Raw genomic sequence first — 19,393 nt, 5'->3', positions numbered from 1 at the left:
CAAAGCCATTTCTTCCTATTGCAACCGTGAAGATCCGGGGTAGAATAGGTCTTCAGCAACCCATGCTTGCCATAAAAGGCGACTATGCTTGTCAGAGGCGACTAATGGGATCGGGTGGTCAGATTCGCTGACTTGGTTGATGCATGTCATCGATCCCAATTGTGTGGATCGATGCTCATGATATCAATCACTGGATTGTCTAGTCAGGCCTCGATTATTTACAAACCGCCGTCCTATAGCTAGATTGATGCTGAGTGCGGCGTTAAACAACAAACCAACCAACCAACTTCATATTGGATGTAAAACATCATACGAACTTTCATTTTCACCAATTAAAATCAGTAGTCATAGGAGGACATTACATAAGGTCGTTCTGAAGGGACCCGTAATGAGATGTCCCCAGATTATTGTTCAGCGGTAGCGAGAACCTAGATCTGATTTTGCACCAGATAGGCGAGATTGCACCAGATAGGCGAGATTGCACCAGATAGGCGAGATTGCACCAGATAGGCGAGATTGCACCAGATAGGTTTGGACAAACGCTGCAGCGTGGGGAGACATGAGGAAACATAATCTACCCAATCACGTTGATGCATTTGTTTCCTCATATCTAGGAACCAATTTGTTATTGTAACCTATAGAGGTATACATCAGTAGCTGAAGGTTGCTTTATACTAACGCAACTTGAGGTAAGTAATGCTTACGACGTTCAGTTGTGAGCTATGTATTTTTCATGGTCTATATCGTATCGTAATCAATGTTTTAGCCATTGCAAATCAGTAGGGGGTGCGGGTGTGGGGAGGGGAGCGTCGTTGATAGCTTAGTTGTTGAAGGCACCGCGATACGCTATGCAGAGCTGCGTTCCTTATGCCTGCCATTGGTTTCCCCAAAGTTGTATACGTCTCATACTTGCATCAACTCTGGATTTCTGGACACACCGTGATATACTGTTCAAAGCGGCTCTAAACCAGTCTCTCAACTAAGACACTCACTCATACACAGTATTCAGGTGTAGGCAAAAGTGCAGTTTTCTCTTTTCTGATTTTTTACAACTTCGTCCTTGATGATACATCGCAGTTTCGTAATTTCACAGCGCTGTAGCTCACCTGGGTATGTAGTCGATCGTTGAAAGGTAAATAAAAACACAGCCACTTAAAGTTTATGCATCATTGATACTAATATGTTCTGAATTGATATTCAAATACGTTCTGAATAATAGTGAGGACTAAAACCTAGTTTCAGAGAAGAAATTGCAGAGCCAGATATCCACATTAAGAGAATAAAGAGCATGGGCAAAACACAAATACAGTAAACTACGTTTATAACGAACACGCTTATAACGAATTGACGGATATAACGATTGTTAATGTGTTTTGATCACGTCCATTTGCTGTATATATGCTTATAACTACGGTTATAACGAACTGAAATTTGTGGTCCCTTTGAGTTCATTATAATCGTAGTTTGTAGTGTTGCAAAATAGATTGAACACCAAACTTCTTTAAAACAGAAAGCAATGGCCACAAATATGTTTTCAAATATGGCAAATATGCCATACACGAAATCCGTTTGTCTTGTATGTTGACATTTCGATGACATTATTACCTGGGCATTTTCTATGTTGTAATGCACATTCATGTCACTAAAAAATGTCCTAGAACATTACTTTCTTATTTCAGCTGCGGGTCGCACACATATGGAGATATGGCGACTGGCGTCAACCTCACTCTTCAACAGTACAATGACACCTACAACCGCCGATACCTCCCTGCTACTGTGTACGTATCGGTCATGATGGTCGTTGGCTTTGTGGGCAATTCTGTTGTTTTTTACGTATACCTAAAGAAGTTCAAGCCGAGCACAACTAGGTGTTTCATTCTTGTGGTAGCCCTTCTGGATATTCTTAACGCCCTAATGTGTTGTCCAGTACAGATATTTCAAATGAGAAACTTTGTAACGTTTGGGAGATCCGGGGCGTGTAGGTTCATGATAACGAGTGTGACTTATTTCAGCACTGCGTCTGGCCAGGTTTTAATCTTAGTGGCCGTTGACAGATACAAGAAGGTGTGTCGACCCTTCCGAAAACAGATGACGCAATATACAGCAAAACTGGCTTGTGGAATACTTTGTGTTGTGTTGCTCGTGCTCATGATTCCGGCTCCACTGATTTACGGGCCAAAACCCGTGACACGATATAATGTGAATATTACCATTTGTCGGCCCCTACGAGACAGAGAGGACTATTATAAGGCGTACACTGGCTTTTGGATGATCATGTTATTCGGATTGGTTATCTCCCTTGGTGTCCTGTATTCCTGTATCTGGTGCCGAGTATATCAACAGATGAAGTACAGACAGACCTTGAAACCCTCAAGTCGTGTTGAAGGCAGTGCTGGTCCCTCAGAGCATGGGAAGCAAAATCAGTGCGCGTGTCAAGTCGAAGGATGCCTAAAATTGAAGTCGACTCAAGATACATATCGAAGTCAAGAAACCCCAGCATCCAGCCATGATTTAACCTCACACTCTGTTCCTTCACCTTCTCCTTCAGAGAGCGCACAAATAACTGCATCTTCGACTTCTGTTATGGAAATTAACTCAGCACTTAACTCAGACAGCACACACAGATTCGGCCATAAAGATTCACCCAACACAAATTCATCGCTGCCAATGTCTGCCGGAACCGGAGGTGACGTCAGAGTGACGCCACAAGATCAAGCTGTCCGAAAGATGACGTTGACGTTATTTCTGGTAACGATGGTGTACGTCCTTAGTTGCGTTCCCTATTTCGTCGTGACAACTATGATGTCGAAAGACCCAGATAACTACGAACTCCTGGCCATGAAGTACACATTTTTCTCGATCTTTGAGAAGTCCTATCACCTCCAGATCGCTGCCAACCCCATAATCTACAGCTTTCTTAATAAGCAGTTCCGCAGCGAACTCGGACTGATTTGTAAAAGGTAATGGTGACAAACTGCATGTTAGTATGCAGGAGATATGGCATCCGGAACAGATTTAGAACTTGAAACAAGGTGATTGTTTTCACTCTTCTCTTTACTTACTTTACTCCACATATCTTACAAGAATATAACAGTTTCTTATTAGAATTGACTTGTCTTTATGTAGTGTGTTAAGTTTTTAACAGCATTTCGCTTTAATGAAGATGCTTGCTTGATGTGAGTGAGTTAGTGGGTTAGTGAGTGAGTGAGTGAGTGAGTGAGAGAGTGAGCGAGCGCGCGCGTATAGTTCCTTTTAGCAATATTCAAGCAATATGACGGCGGGGGACACCAGAGATTGACTTCGCACATTGTAGCCATGTGGGGAATCGAAGGGGGATGTACGCTTTAACCACTCGGCTACCATGGGTATGGTGCTTACATACCTATGACCATGGCGAATAGGGCTCTATGTTCGATGACGGATACAAATAATAGCGACCATACGGTCTCCATGGTCATAAGAAACGACAGTCGATTGTACGATTCCGACTATATCATACGAATGTGTCTGTGTATCAGTTTCAATTAGTGCTGATGCCAGGTGCTCGCGAAAAAGGTGAGCGTATCCTGCCCCACATGTGGCACCCGTCAAAAACACATGCAAAGGCAAGCCAAAAGAATTCACCTGAGCAAATCTGATGCAAGCCAAAATTGGGAATTGCATCGGACATCAATTTGGTTCCTGGTGCATCGAATTTGGAAAAGACCTTCACATGTCTTTTGAAAGCGTTACTCTATTCATTGCGTTACCTTGTTCGAACAACTTTGAAGCATGAGTCGTACGACGCCCTCTGAAATCTTCGTACAAAGACCATTGTACACCAAAGACTGGAAGTGATGGAATATTGCTCAACATAAAGGGTAAGTTGACTATTGGAAAGTTGAAGTCATCCCTCTCTCTTGTCATACAGTCTCGTGGAGAGTTTGCGTCGCTCTGAATCTTGATCTAAATATGAAACAGATGAGGCGGTCTCACTGTGGCCAAGTTTTTAAAAAATATTTTGGCAATTCCGATTCATACGCATAACATGAGAAAACATACAACTTCATGGATAATAACTTTTGGGTTAGTATATTTAGCGACGTTTCGATGAGGATTCTGACACGGTTTTCTGACGGTGTCATTACTATCGGAGAAGGGATGATACCAGGCGTTGACGAAAGGGTGAGTGTCTCCTGCTCGACTTCATTATTAACATTGTGTTTTATTACGGTTTTATTTGTATGGTTTCTTAATCTCACCATTCATTTACTGTTATACAAGCGTTTATTTAAATTTATTAAATTAAATTATATTGGTTTTAGTCAATCAGACGTCTTTAGAAGAATACGGCACACGTAGTTTAACAGTCGGGGTCATCACAGATTTTCAGAGATCCATTCAATAATTTTCACCACTCTTTTCCTTTTACCTCTAATGCATGAAGAATCTGATTTGGCACATAATCGAGACTGATTATTCTCCTGGCGTGTTATGTTTAACTTTGCACAGTGGTAATCGGACAAGTCCCACTTCATCAGTGCTAACGTTTGTATTCCTTGAGTATTATTGTCCCATTGTAGCGTTTTCCCTCCGTGTGGTGAACCGGAAGTAAGAGATGACAGGATGAAAGTGAAGTCGTGTACTGATATGTCCGGGTTGAGAATAGGATATGATCACCTCCTGCATGTGTAAGATATCTAATCACCATTAAACGAGAACACGCATCCGTTGTTGCGATGAAATACGTGATACGTCAATACGTCAGCGTGAAGGAAGGAGGTTTGTCGTTTTTATTCACATTTCCATTTGTCCGATGCACAGGTTTGATTATCTTGACAGAATTGTGTAAAAGTTAAAAAGTAATACTACAGTTTGCACACCCTTAAGCTTAACGTGTCGTGGTAGTGTGCTGTTTGTCAGCTTGTCGAGTTTAATTTCATGGCAACCTTTTTGTTTCTGAAATACAGAATTATTTATCTTTTAAAAACGCTCTTAGCATCAGTTTGCTGAACCTTCTTCGTATTCTTGTCTAACTGACACCTGGTGTTGGGTAATTGCGTAGATGATAATTGTCTCAGGTGACGTATAATGATAGTTAACTGTCTAGGTGGAACCTGGTGGTAAGCAATTGTCAAGGTGGCACCTGGTGGTAGGTAATTGTCTAGGTGGCACAAGGTGGAAGGTAATTGTCTAGCTGGCATCTGGTGGTGGGTTAGGGTCTAGGTGGCAACTGGTGGTGGGTAATTGTCTAGGTGGCACCTGTGTGGTAGGTAATTGTCTCGGTGGAACCTGGTGGTAGGTAATTGTCTAGGTGGCACCTGGTGGTAGGTAATTGTCTAGGTGGCACCTGGTGGTAGGTTATTGTCTAGGTTTGAACCTGGTGGTGGGTAATTGTCTCGGTGGAACCTGGTGGTGGGTAATTGTCTAGGTGGAACCTGGTGGTAGGTAATTGTCTAGGTGGCACCTGGTTGTGGGTTATTGTCTAGGTTTGAATCTGGTGGTAGTTAATTGTCTAGGTGGCATCTGGTGGTGGGTTAAGGTAAAGGTGGCACCTGGTGGTGGGTAATTGTCTTGGTGGCACCTGGTGGTGGGTTATTGTCTAGGTGGAACCTGGTGGTAGATAATTGTCTCGGTGGAACCTTGTGGTAGGTAATTGTCTAGGTGGCACAAGGTGGTGGGTAATTGTGCTAGGTGACATCTGGTGGTAGGTAATTGTCCTTGTGGCACCTGGTGGCGGGTAATTGTCTAGGTGGCACCTGGTGGAAGGTAATTGTCTAGGTGGAACCTGGTGGGGGTAATTGTCTAGGTGGCACCTGTTGGTGGGTAATCGTCTAGGTTTGAATCTGGTGGTAGGTAATTGTCTAGGTGGCATCTGGTGGTGGGTTAAGGTCAAGGTGGCACCTGGTGGTGGGTAATTGTCTTGGTGGCACCTGGTGGTGGGTTATTGTCTAGGTGGAACCTGGTGGTAAGCAATTGTCTAGGTGGCACCTGGTGGTAGGTAATTGTCTAGGTTTGAATCTGGTGGTAGGTAATTGTCAAGGTGGCACCTGGTGGTGGGTAATTGTCGGTGGCACCTGGTGGTGGGTAATTGTCTCGGTGGAACCTGGTGGTAGGTAATTGTCTAGGTGGCACCTGGTGGTAGGTAATTGTCTAGGTGGCACCTGGTGGTAGGTAATTGTCTAGGTTTGAATCTGGTGGTAGGTAATTGTCAAGGTGGCACCTGGTGGTGGGTAATTGTCTCGGTGGCACCTGGTGGTGGGTAATTGTCTCGGTGGAACCTGGTGGTAGGTAATTGTCTAGGTGGCACCTGGTGGTAGGTAATTGTCTAGGTGGCACCTGGTGGTAGATAATTGTCTAGGTTTGAACCTGGTGGTGGGTAATTGTCTCGGTGGAACCTGGTGGTGGGTAATTGTCTAGGTGGAACCTGGTGGTAGGTAATTGTCTAGGTGGCACCTGGTGGTGGGTAATTGTCTAGGTTTGAATCTGGTGGTAGGTAATTGTCTAGGTGGCATCTGGTGGTGGGTTAAGATCAAGGTGGCACCTGGTGTTGGGTAATTGTCTTGGTGGCACCTGGTGGTGGGTTATTGTCTAGGTGGAACCTGGTGGTAGATAATTGTCTCGGTGGAACCTTGTGGTAGGTAATTGTCTAGGTGGCACAAGGTGGTGGGTAATTGTGCTAGGTGGAACAAGGTGGTGGGTAATTGTCTAGGTGGAACAAGGTGGTGGGTAATTGTCTAGGTGGAACCTGGTGGTAGATAATTGTCTCGGTGGAACCTTGTGGTAGGTAATTGTCTAGGTGGCACAAGGTGGTAGGTAATTGTGCTAGGTGACATCTGGTGGTAGGTAATTGTCCTTGTGGCACCTGGTGGCGGGTAATTGTCTAGGTGACGTCTGGTGGTAGGTAATTGTCCTTGTGGCACCTGGTGGTAGGTAATTGTCTAGGTGGCACCTGGTGGAAGGTAATTGTCTAGGTGGAACCTGGTGGGGGTATTTGTGCTAGGTGACATCTGGTGGTGTGTCATTGTGCTAGGTGACATGTGGTGGTAGGTAATTGTCCTTGTGGCACCTGGTGGTAGGTAATTGTCTAGGTGGCACCTGTTGATAGGTAATTATCAAGGTGTAACTTGTCCTTGGTGACAAATGGTCGTAGGTAGATGTTTTTAAGTGAAAATTGTCCTGGATGGCAGCTGTAGGTTTAACAATGTCGACACGAAGGACAGGCGTGTACAGGAGCCCATCAGCGTAACAAAGAATCCGTGACAATTTCAAACCGCAAATGCCGATCGTGAGCACACATAATTCGCAGCGCAGCACAATATCTACACATAATTTCTCATGATCCAGTACAAACTTTACTTTTTTAGTGAGTGAGTGAGTTTGATTTAACGCACTTTTTAACAGTATTCCAGTTATATCACTGCGTGTCAGCTTAATGTGGGAGGAAAGACCGAAGTGATGCAGGTCTCAGACGTTTACTACTTTGGTGAAACCCACGAGCACGGGCATGGTGCTGACAAACCTAGAAACATAATCGGGGCGAGCCGGGATTCGAACCAACAATCATAGGTTTCTGGCGTGCCCAAGGGACGCAACTCTGCACAGCGAATCGCGCCGACTGGGCCACCCGTGCCCCCTCTCCTTTTCAAATAAGTACCGAATAGCTTTTGCATATTATATCATTCTCCAACAAGTTTTGACACACTAGTGTAAATCCCCATCAACTCTTCCCAGGCTGTTTCAGCAGGCTTGTGCTGGGAAGGTCCACTGGCAAGATGACATGTATGCGATTGTTCTCAACTGGTTAATATAATTAACCAGTTGAGAACAATCGCATACTACATCCTTTCGGCCCCAGTCAAGTTTATCCTGTTTGAAAATGTATCCTTGTACCACATCAAAGGTTATTTCACTTGTCGATGCGTTAGGATAAATTTATAGAAGCATTTGGAAGGGAAGCCATCGGTAAGTGAAGACTTAAATTAAGAATACTCTATTGTTGTTTTGAATTTTTATGTATGTGTGTAATGTTTATTATTTGTTAAGGTGATTACACCACACATTAGTTCTACTTACACAATACATCCGCGTCATACCAAAAGACGTTTAAGAAATTGTACTTGTTGTTACCCTGTCTCGCGATCGGCATTAAGTGGCTAAAGGAAGAACTGGTCAGCTCGGAGTCAGTATACTGTGTCAGAGTGGGGTATTCATGTTAATCTGCGGCATGGTATCTTAGTGAGTTAGCACTATAAATCGGCATCAGTCCGGACTAGTACAAGCAGCCACACACACACACACACACACACACACACACACACACACACACACAAACACACACACACCGTGCATGCACATCGCTATTTAAGTGAAATAATCTTTGACGCTTAAACCCAATTTCGACTCACCTCTCCTGAAAAACATAATATTGTCGTTACATATTTCTCAATGTACTTTAATACCGTTTTCTTTTTTTCATTCAGTTCACCAAACATGTCTGTGGAGTTGAGGCTCAACGTAAACATCAGTGTCATTCAAAACGACCCTGACCTATATCTTCGTCACTATGACAACAAATACGCCCTACAGGCCTTGTCCGCCATCTTGTTTCTTGCCATCTTGATGCTGGTTGGATTCGTGGGGAATTCCCTCGTCTTCTATGTGTATCTTGTGAAATTTAAACAGAGTTCCACCCGATGCTTTATTGTAGCATTGACAACCTTTGACCTTATTACGTGTATGATTTGCATTCCCACTGAGATAAAAGATATAAGGCATCACCACACATTTGGGCTGTATAAACTGTGTAAGATATTGCGAATCCTTGTAACGTTCTCAGCTAATGCTTCAGCGTCTATACTAGTAGCCATTGTTGTGGACAGGTTCAGGAAAATATGCCGACCGGTTAAAAAACAGATGACACCTTTGATTGCAAAGGTTACGATTACCGTGTGTTCGCTCATGAGTGTCGTCGTGTCATTGCCCGGTGCTATCATCTATGGCTCTAGAGTAGTTGCAACAGATGACATCAATATTAACGGTTCAGACTGCTCTACGTCAGACGACTACATCAGGACGCCCTACCCTCTCATCTTCAATGGAGTCCAGTTTTTCATCTTCATCTCCTCAACACTCAGTCTCTCTGTACTCTATGGTCTAATATGGCGGCGGGTTGCCCGGCAACGGAGACGAATGAAAGCCGTCAATAAAACTAAACAAAAACTGGAAAAGGATGACAGACAGGAAATGGTACCAACTCAGAACAATACATCATCGTCAGATGTCCAACATCCGCCAATTACAGGTGAAACAAACCTGTCATGTTCCGAGAGAAGTGATTCCAACCTTCCTACAGTTACATCAGAACGCATAACAGATCCATGTCCAGACGCCCCTGAACTCATAACATCTGTATCCCCACCGAGCAGCCAGCCCTCCAAGTGCGGAAGAAACAAATTCCCCGCCAGCACATCGTCACAACGTCCAAGAGGTCAGAAGACGACCTTCATGCTGTTCCTCATCACCCTGGTGTTTGTGCTGAGTTTCCTCCCGCATCTGGGTCTGATGGCAACCAGGGCTGTCAACAAACACGTGTTTGACCACCTTCCAGGAGCTGGGATAGCAGCTAACAATATTTTTCTGAGATCGTACTTCATCAACAGTGTCTCCAATCCTATCATTTACAGCTTCTGTAATGATCGGTTCCGCCGGGAAGTGACACTGCTATGGAAGAATAGGTGAATAGAGACAAAAGCTGAAGAATATGTCGGAATTGTAAAAACTATAGGCAGGCTGGTAAAAGAGATATCAGAGCCAAGATACATTAAGCCATTATCGCAATGTACACTGCTTAGTAAGCCGTTGAGGAAACACTGAAGACAATTAGCTGACAAATACATGTATATGTGTGGTTATCACCTATCACAAAAAAACAATGATTTGATACATCGTGAGCGATTATGAAACGATTTGCAACCAAGTGAATCGCTGTTTGATAGCAGATTTGTCAGAAAACGCTCTTTGGAAGCCATATGTTTGTCTTGTGTGGGAAAGCTTACCATTACTATACTTATAGAACAGTTCCTATTTTGAAGTTATGTTTGCGAAATTCAGCCAGGATACTTTCTAATTGCCGTCACCTAAAACACAAACATTTTGAAAATGTGGTTGACCGCTGACCTCTGGTGTTTGTTGGAGTATAATTTTTCTGTCACAATATTTTCTATGAAGAGACGAACAACATGACATGCATCAACCAAGTCATCGATCCTGATCATCCACTCCCGTTAGTCGCCTTTTACGACCAGCATGGGATGCTGAAGGCCACAACTAACCAGGATCTTCACGTGGTCCAAGTAAGAACTGTTGTGGTAGAGTGGCTTCATGGGCCACAGGAAGTTTATATGTGCTCACTGTTTACTGGTCAGGGGCTTAACCAAATTACTGTTACAAGGTGGATAAAAGCACCAAATCGGGCACACTGATAACCATATTGATTAGTTATATGATAGGAGACATGGTATGATGGTAAATCTAACTCACAAATGCTAAAGTTCATGCCCCCTCTGTTCCTAGCGTGACGAATCAAACACATATCGTCAAATTCTAGCTCCTTAACTAGCTGATCATCAAAATGGGTACCCACACTCTTCTCTTTGTTTAAACTTTTTTTTTTGTACATCTGCAACGTGGGCTACGTACGGATGCGTTTGAAAAATAACGACGGATATACGGATGCATGTCAAGGATACGGACACGGCGAACCCGGCTTAAGCCGGTGTTTAAAATATCCGCCGGAGAGACCTTCCAAGAAAACTTGCAAAAAGTATTCCACGTAGACCAACAAAGCATGCTCAGCGGATAATACTTGACATTGCTATCTACTTTCACGATTAAGCTCATCGCCGACTGGCTCAATTTTATTCTGCATGTTAACAAAAGCTTTGAAAAAGTCACATGATCAATCTCGTGTAAAAATATAAACAAAACCAACTGACTGGTAACCTTTAAACCGGATTGGCAATTTATTTGACGTCACAGTCCTGCATCACTTTGGGCTTTTCCACACATTAAGATGTTAATTACAACTACTGAAACTATCTTACTGAAGCATGATGCCCAGTTCGTCACCGCCCCGGATGTTAAATACCGATCAGTACATGAAAGGCAGGAGGAAAACAGGTCAAACATAAAAGGTTTTCAAAGAAATTGCCTGAGGGCAACATGTTTATGCAGGAATCACAATGTGCCCAATCACGTCGACGTGTGATTTCCTCCTAACCCCAGTAACTAACTTCAATAAAGTAGTAAGGTATTCACAATTATGAATACTGGTTGAACATATCAATATTCAGCATTCAATTCAAAGCCATTACCCATTTCGGGTGTCCCCCGCCGTGATATTGCTGGAATATTGCTAAAGGCGGCGTAAAACCATACTCACTCACTCACTCACTCACTCACTCAAAGCTATTGCTTCCTATTGGATGTAAAACATCATACGAACTTTCATTTTAACCAAATAAACTCTGTATTCATAGGAGGACAATGCATGTAATATTAATAATGCCTGTGTCACATCCCCTTTTCAGTACAACCTCACATTCTCCAAATATTATCTTGATGACTCATTATAATTGGAAATTTAGCTACAATTTAAAATCTAAACTCAAACGACGCAATAAAAAAACAAAAAAGTAAACATGTTTACCGATATTATTAATGATAGGGCAATATGTGGACATTTGATGCCCATAGTGTTAATCTAATCTCACCTGAATCAGCTTCATCTTGAGAGACACGTGTGTCATTGATAATATTGGCATTTGTTCATCTGTACCATCACACATGTCAGTCGTGTCGGCATTCAATTTTCGCCTCTTAGAGATTTTCCAATTTCAATATGTTAGCACTAATACACAGCAATATACTTGTTCGTTGTCTACAGAAACTTTATTAGAAATTAGAACAGAAGGCTTTAAAAATACATGCAGTGGAATTTTACTTTTCAAAATTGGGCCGCCTGCTAGATTTTCACAACAGTCAGAAAGAACGTGAGTAAAAAACGTCACACCAGATAGTTTGGACAAACGCTGCAGCGTGGGGAGACATTGCTTGAGAGAATCACGATCATGCTTGGAAGCACAATGTGCCCAATCACGTCGACGTGTGATTTCCTCCAAACTCCAGTAACTAACTTAAAAAAAGTAGCAAGGTGTTCACTTATATTCCCAATTATGAATGCTAGTTGAACATTTAGTTGATATTTAGTATTCACTTCAAAGCCATTTCTTCCTATTGCAACCGTGAAGATCCGGGGTAGAATAGGTCTTCAGCAACCCATGCTTGCCATAAAAGGCGACTATGCTTGTCAGAGGCGACTAATGGGATCGGGTGGTCAGATTCGCTGACTTGGTTGATGCATGTCATCGATCCCAATTGTGTGGATCGATGCTCATGATATCAATCACTGGATTGTCTAGTCAGGCCTCGATTATTTACAAACCGCCGTCCTATAGCTAGATTGATGCTGAGTGCGGCGTTAAACAACAAACCAACCAACCAACTTCATATTGGATGTAAAACATCATACGAACTTTCATTTTCACCAATTAAAATCAGTAGTCATAGGAGGACATTACATAAGGTCGTTCTGAAGGGACCCGTAATGAGATGTCCCCAGATTATTGTTCAGCGGTAGCGAGAACCTAGATCTGATTTTGCACCAGATAGGCGAGATTGCACCAGATAGGCGAGATTGCACCAGATAGGCGAGATTGCACCAGATAGGCGAGATTGCACCAGATAGGTTTGGACAAACGCTGCAGCGTGGGGAGACATGAGGAAACATAATCTACCCAATCACGTTGATGCATTTGTTTCCTCATATCTAGGAACCAATTTGTTATTGTAACCTATAGAGGTATACATCAGTAGCTGAAGGTTGCTTTATACTAACGCAACTTGAGGTAAGTAATGCTTACGACGTTCAGTTGTGAGCTATGTATTTTTCATGGTCTATATCGTATCGTAATCAATGTTTTAGCCATTGCAAATCAGTAGGGGGTGCGGGTGTGGGGAGGGGAGCGTCGTTGATAGCTTAGTTGTTGAAGGCACCGCGATACGCTATGCAGAGCTGCGTTCCTTATGCCTGCCATTGGTTTCCCCAAAGTTGTATACGTCTCATACTTGCATCAACTCTGGATTTCTGGACACACCGTGATATACTGTTCAAAGCGGCTCTAAACCAGTCTCTCAACTAAGACACTCACTCATACACAGTATTCAGGTGTAGGCAAAAGTGCAGTTTTCTCTTTTCTGATTTTTTACAACTTCGTCCTTGATGATACATCGCAGTTTCGTAATTTCACAGCGCTGTAGCTCACCTGGGTATGTAGTCGATCGTTGAAAGGTAAATAAAAACACAGCCACTTAAAGTTTATGCATCATTGATACTAATATGTTCTGAATTGATATTCAAATACGTTCTGAATAATAGTGAGGACTAAAACCTAGTTTCAGAGAAGAAATTGCAGAGCCAGATATCCACATTAAGAGAATAAAGAGCATGGGCAAAACACAAATACAGTAAACTACGTTTATAACGAACACGCTTATAACGAATTGACGGATATAACGATTGTTAATGTGTTTTGATCACGTCCATTTGCTGTATATATGCTTATAACTACGGTTATAACGAACTGAAATTTGTGGTCCCTTTGAGTTCATTATAATCGTAGTTTGTAGTGTTGCAAAATAGATTGAACACCAAACTTCTTTAAAACAGAAAGCAATGGCCACAAATATGTTTTCAAATATGGCAAATATGCCATACACGAAATCCGTTTGTCTTGTATGTTGACATTTCGATGACATTATTACCTGGGCATTTTCTATGTTGTAATGCACATTCATGTCACTAAAAAATGTCCTAGAACATTACTTTCTTATTTCAGCTGCGGGTCGCACACATATGGCATATGGAGATATGGCGACTGGCGTCAACCTCACCCTTCAACAGTACAATGACACCTACAACCGCCGATACCTCCCTGCTACTGTGTACGTATCGGTCATGATGGTCGTGGGCTTTGTGGGCAATTCTGTTGTTTTTTACGTATACCTAAAGAAGTTCAAGCCGAGCACAACTAGGTGTTTCATTCTTGTGGTAGCCCTTCTGGATATTCTTAACGCCCTAATGTGTTGTCCAGTACAGATATTTCAAATGAGAAACTTTGTAACGTTTGGGAGATCCGGGGCGTGTAGGTTCATGATAACGAGTGTGACTTATTTCAGCACTGCGTCTGGCCAGGTTTTAATCTTAGTGGCCGTTGACAGATACAAGAAGGTGTGTCGACCCTTCCGAAAACAGATGACGCAATATACAGCAAAACTGGCTTGTGGAATACTTTGTGTTGTGTTGCTCGTGCTCATGATTCCGGCTCCACTGATTTACGGGCCAAAACCCGTGACACGATATAATGTGAATATTACCATTTGTCGGCCCCTACGAGACAGAGAGGACTATTATAAGGCGTACACTGGCTTTTGGATGATCATGTTATTCGGATTGGTTATCTCCCTTGGTGTCCTGTATTCCTGTATCTGGTGCCGAGTATATCAACAGATGAAGTACAGACAGACCTTGAAACCCTCAAGTCGTGTTGAAGGCAGTGCTGGTCCCTCAGAGTATAGGAAGCAAAATCAGTGCGCGTGTCAAGTCGAAGGATGCCTAAAATTGAAGTCGACTCAAGATACATATCGAAGTCAAGAAACCCCAGCATCCAGCCATGATTTAACCTCACACTCTGTTCCTTCACCTTCTCCTTCAGAGAGCGCACAAATAACTGCATCTTCGACTTCTGTTATGGAAATTAACTCAGCACTTAACTCAGACAGCACACACAGATTCGGCCATAAAGATTCACCCAACACAAATTCATCGCTGCCAATGTCTGCCGGAACCGGAGGTGACGTCAGAGTGACGCCACAAGATCAAGCTGTCCGAAAGATGACGTTGACGTTATTTCTGGTAACGATGGTGTACGTCCTTAGTTGCGTTCCCTATTTCATCGTGACAACTATGATGTCGAAAGACCCAGATAACTACGAACTCCTGGCCATGAAGTACACATTTTTCTCGATCTTTGAGAAGTCCTATCACCTCCAGATCGCTGCCAACCCCATAATCTACAGCTTTCTTAATAAGCAGTTCCGCAGCGAACTCGGACTGATTTGTAAAAGGTAATGGTGACAAACTGCATGTTAGTATGCAGGAGATATGGCATCCGGAACAGATTTAGAACTTGAAACAAGGTGATTGTTTTCACTCTCCTCTTTACTTACTTTACTCCACATATCTTACAAGAATATAACAGTTTCTTATTAGAATTGACTTGTCTTTATGTAGTGTGTTAAGTTTTTAACAGCATTTCGCTTTAATGAAGATGCTTGCTTGATGTGAGTGAGTTAGTGGGTTAGTGAGTGAGTGAGTGAGTGAGTGAGTGAGTGAGTGAGAGAGTGAGCGAGCGCGCGCGTATAGTTCCTTTTAGCAATATTCAAGCAATATGACGGCGGGGGACACCAGAGATTGACTTCGCACATTGTAGCCATGTGGGGAATCGAAGGGGGATGTACGCTTTAACCACTCGGCTACCATGGGTATGGTGCTTACATACCTATGACCATGGCGAATAGGGCTCTATGTTCGATGACGGATACAAATAATAGCGACAATACGGTCACCATAGTCATAAGAAACGACAGTCGATTGTACGATTCCGACTATATCATACGAATGTGTCTGTGTATCAGTTTCAATTAGTGCTGATGCCAGGTGCTCGCGAAAAAGGTGAGCGTATCCTATCCCACATGTGGCACCCGTCAAAAACACATGCAAAGGCAAGCCAAAAGAATTCACCTGAGCAATACGGGAACATCTGATGCAAGCCAAAATTGGGAATTGCATCGGACATCAATTTGGTTCTTGGTGCGTCGAATTTGGAAAAGACCTTCACATGTCTTTTGAAAGCGTTACTCTATTCATTTCTGTTGTTACCTTGTTCGAACAACTTTTAATCATGAGTCGTACGACGCTCTCTGAAATCTTCGTACAAAGATCATTGTACACCAAAGACTGGAAGTGATGGAATATTGCTCAACATAAAGGGTAAGTTGACTATTGGAAAGTTGAAGTCAGATGAGGCGGTCTCAATGTGGCCAAGTTTTTAAAAATTATTTTGGCAATTCCGATTCATACGAATAACATGAGAAAACATACAACTTCATGGATAATAACTTTTGGGTTAGTATATTTAGCGACGTTTCGATGAGGATTCTGACACGGTTTTCTGACGGTGTCATTACTATCGGAGAAGGGATGATACCAGGCGTTGACGAAAGGGTGAGCGTGTCCTGCTCGACTTCATTATTAACATTGTGTTTTATTACGGTTTTATTTGTATGGTTTCTTAATCTCACCATTCATTTACTGTTATACAAGCGTTTATTTAAATTTATTAAATTAAATTATATTGGTTTTAGTCAATCAGACGTCTTTAGAAGAATACGGCACACGTAGTTTAACAGTCGGGGTCATCACAGATTTTCAGAGATCCATTCAATAATTTTCACCACTCTTTTCCTTTTACCTCTAATGCATGAAGAATCTGATTTGGCACATAATCGAGACTGATTATTCTCCTGGCGTGTTATGTTTAACTTCGCATAGTGGTAATCGGACAAGTCCCACTTCATCAGTGCTAACGTTTGTATTCCTTGAGTATTATTGTCCCATTGTAGCGTTTTCCCTCCGTGTGGTGAACCGGAAGTAAGAGATGACAGGATGAAAGTGAAGTCGTGTACTGATATGTCCGAGTTTGGAATAGGAAATGATCACCTCCTGCATGTGTAAGATATCTAATCATTATTAAACAAGAACACGCATCCGTTGTTGCGATGAAATACGTTCAGATGAGGTCCAAGTCAGCGTGAAGGAAGGAGGTTTGTCGTTTTTATTCACATTTCCATTTGTCCGATGCACAGGTTTGATTATCTTGACAGAATTGTGTAAAAGTTAAAAAGTAATACTACAGTTTGCACACCCTTAAGCTTAACGTGTCGTGGTAGTATGCTGTTTGTCAGCTTGTCGAGTTTAATTTAATTGCAATCTTTTTTTTCTGAAATACAGGACTGTTTATTTATCTTTTAAAAACGCTCTTAGCATCAGTTTAGCTGAACCTTCATTGTATTCATGTCTAACTGACTCCTGGCGTTGGGTAATTGTGAAGTTGATAATTGTCTCAGGTGACGTATAGTGATAGTTAATTGTCTAGGTGGCATAAGGGGGTCGAGGTGGCACCTGGTGGTGGGTAATTGTCCAGGTAGAATCTGGTGGTGGGTAATTGTCTAGGTGGAACCTGGTGGTAGGTAATTGTCTAGGTGGAACCTGATGGTAGGTAATTGTCTATGTGGAGCCTGGTGGTAGGTAATTGTCTATGTGGCACATTGTGGTAGGTAATTGTCTAGGTGGCACCTGGTAGTAGGTAATTGTCTCGGTGGCACCTGGTGGTAGGTAATTGTCCAGGTGGAACCTGATGTTAGATAATTGTCTTAGGTAGCACCTGGGGGTGGGTAATTGTCTAGGTGACATCTGGTGGTAGGTAATTGTCTGGGTAGCACCTGTTGGTTGGCAATTGTCTATGTGGCAGCTGGTAGTAAGTAATTGTCTAAGTGGAACCTGGTGGTAGATAATTGTGTAGGTGGCACCTGGTGGAAGGTAGTTGTCTAGGTGGAACCTGGTGGTAGGTAATTGTCTATGTGGAACCTGGTGGTAGGTAATTGTGTAGGTTGCACCCTGGGGTAGGTAATTGTCTATGTGGCACTAGGTGGAAGGTAATTTTCAAGGTGGAACCTGGTGGTAGGTAATTGTGTAGGTGGCACCTGGTGGTAGGTAATTGTCTATGTGGCACCTGGTGGTAGATAATTGACCTAGGTGGCATCTGGTGGTAGGTAATTGTCTATGTGGCACAAGGTGGAAGGTAATTGTCAAGGTGGAACCTGGTGGAAGGTAATTGTCTAGCTGGAACTTGGTGGTAGGAAATTGTCTATGTGGAGCCTGGTGGTAGGTAATTGTCTATGTGGCACATGGTGGTAGGTAATTGTACAGGTGGCATCTGGTGGTAGATAATTGACCTAGGTGGCATCTGGTGGTAGGTAATTGTCTATGTGGCACAAGGTGGAAGGTAATTGTCAAGGTGGAACCTGGTGGAAGGTAATTGTCTAGGTGGAACTTGGTGGTAGGAAATTGTCTATGTGGAGCCTGGTGGTAGGTAATTGTCTATGTGGCACATGGTGGTAGGTAATTGTCTAGGTGGAACTTGGTGGTGGGTAATTGTCTAGGTGGCACCTGGTGATGGGTAATTGTCTTGGTGGAACCTGGTGGTGGATAATTGTGTAGGTGGCACCTGGTGATGGATAATTGTCTAGGCGCCACCTGGTGGTGGGTAATTGTCTAGATGCCACCTTATGGTGGGTAATTGTCTAGGTGGAACCTGGTGGTTCGTAATTGTTTATGTTGCGTCTGGTGGTAGGTAATTGTCTGGGTGGAACTAGGTGGTAGGCAATTGTCTAGGTGGCACCAGGTGGAAGGCAATTGTCCAGGTGGAACCTGGTGGTAGGTAATTGTCTATGTGGTACCTGGTGGTAGGTAATTGTGTAGGTTGCACCTGGGGGTAGGTAATTGTCTATGTGGCACAAGGTGGAAGGTAATTTTCAAGGTGGAACCTGGTGGTAGGTAATTGTGTAGGTGGCACCTGGTGGTAGGTAATTGTCTATGTGGAGCCTGGTGGTAGGTAATTGTCTATGTGGCACATGGTGGTAGGTAATTGTCTAGGTGGCATCTGGTGGTAGGTAATTGTCTATGTGGCACCTGGTGGTGGGTACTTGTCTAGGTGAAACTTGGTGGTGGGTAATTGTCTAGGTGGCACCTGGTGATGGGTAATTGTCTTGGTGGAACCTGGTGGTGGATAATTTTGTAGGTGGCACCTGGTGATGGATAATTGTCTAGGCGCCACCTGATGGTGGGTAATTGTCTATGTGGCACCTGGTGATTGGTAAATTGTGTAGGTGGAACCTGGTAGTGGGTAATTGTCTAGGTGGAACCTCGTGCAGGTAATTGTCTATGTGGTACCTGGTGGAAGTTAATTGTCTAGGTGGCACCTGGTGGTGGGTAATTGTCTAGGTGCCACCAGGTGTGGGTAATTGTCTAGGGGCACCTGGTGGTGGGTAATTGTCTAGGTGGCACCTGGTGACAGGTAATTATCAAGATGAAACTTGTCCTTTGAGACAAATGGCGGTAGATAAATGTTTTTAAGTGAAAATTGTCCTGGATGGCAGCTCTAGGTTGAACAAT

General features: G+C 43.1%; 3 protein-coding genes across 3 annotated transcripts; all 3 read left to right on the top strand.

The window, feature by feature from the left end:
• The first annotated feature begins 614 nt into the window (after positions 1-614).
• LOC124147625 (G-protein coupled receptor 84-like) lies at positions 615-3,267 on the top strand. Its single transcript, XM_046518306.2, has 2 exons — positions 615-689; positions 1,680-3,267. Exon 2 carries the CDS (start codon positions 1,705-1,707, stop codon positions 2,962-2,964), a length of 1,260 nt encoding a protein of 419 aa, XP_046374262.2. The 5' UTR covers positions 615-689; positions 1,680-1,704; the 3' UTR covers positions 2,965-3,267.
• A 26-nt stretch (positions 3,268-3,293) lies between these two features.
• Positions 3,294-10,063, top strand: LOC124147613 (bombesin receptor subtype-3-like). The gene is made up of 2 exons (XM_046518297.2): positions 3,294-4,670; positions 8,463-10,063. The coding sequence occupies exons 1-2, from the start codon at positions 4,606-4,608 to the stop codon at positions 9,718-9,720; spliced, it is 1,323 nt and encodes a 440-aa protein (XP_046374253.1). The 5' UTR covers positions 3,294-4,605; the 3' UTR covers positions 9,721-10,063.
• Positions 10,064-12,901: 2,838 nt separating this feature from the next.
• On the top strand, positions 12,902-15,462 carry LOC124150308 (G-protein coupled receptor 84-like). Its single transcript, XM_046522290.2, has 2 exons — positions 12,902-12,947; positions 13,938-15,462. The coding sequence occupies exon 2, from the start codon at positions 13,955-13,957 to the stop codon at positions 15,227-15,229; it is 1,275 nt and encodes a 424-aa protein (XP_046378246.2). The 5' UTR covers positions 12,902-12,947; positions 13,938-13,954; the 3' UTR covers positions 15,230-15,462.
• The last annotated feature ends 3,931 nt before the right edge of the window (positions 15,463-19,393 follow it).

Source organism: Haliotis rufescens, unplaced genomic scaffold, assembly GCF_023055435.1.
Source record: "Haliotis rufescens isolate VD_foot unplaced genomic scaffold, xgHalRufe1.0.p SCAF_1, whole genome shotgun sequence".
In the NCBI taxonomy this organism is placed as follows: Eukaryota; Metazoa; Mollusca; class Gastropoda; order Lepetellida; family Haliotidae; genus Haliotis; species Haliotis rufescens.
Note: the sequence above shows the minus strand (reverse complement) of the source record. Positions and strands in the feature narration are given on the sequence as shown.

Coding starts and splice junctions, on each gene's coding strand:
- LOC124147625 (XM_046518306.2), top strand. CDS start 1,705: ATGGCGACTGGCGTCAACCTCACTCTTCAACAGTACAATGACACCTAC.
- LOC124150308 (XM_046522290.2), top strand. CDS start 13,955: ATGGCATATGGAGATATGGCGACTGGCGTCAACCTCACCCTTCAACAG.
- LOC124147613 (XM_046518297.2), top strand. CDS start 4,606: ATGAAAGTGAAGTCGTGTACTGATATGTCCGGGTTGAGAATAGGATAT. Junction 4,671..8,462: donor TATGATCACCTCCTGCATGT/GTAAGATATCTA, acceptor TTTTTCATTCAG/TTCACCAAACATGTCTGTGG.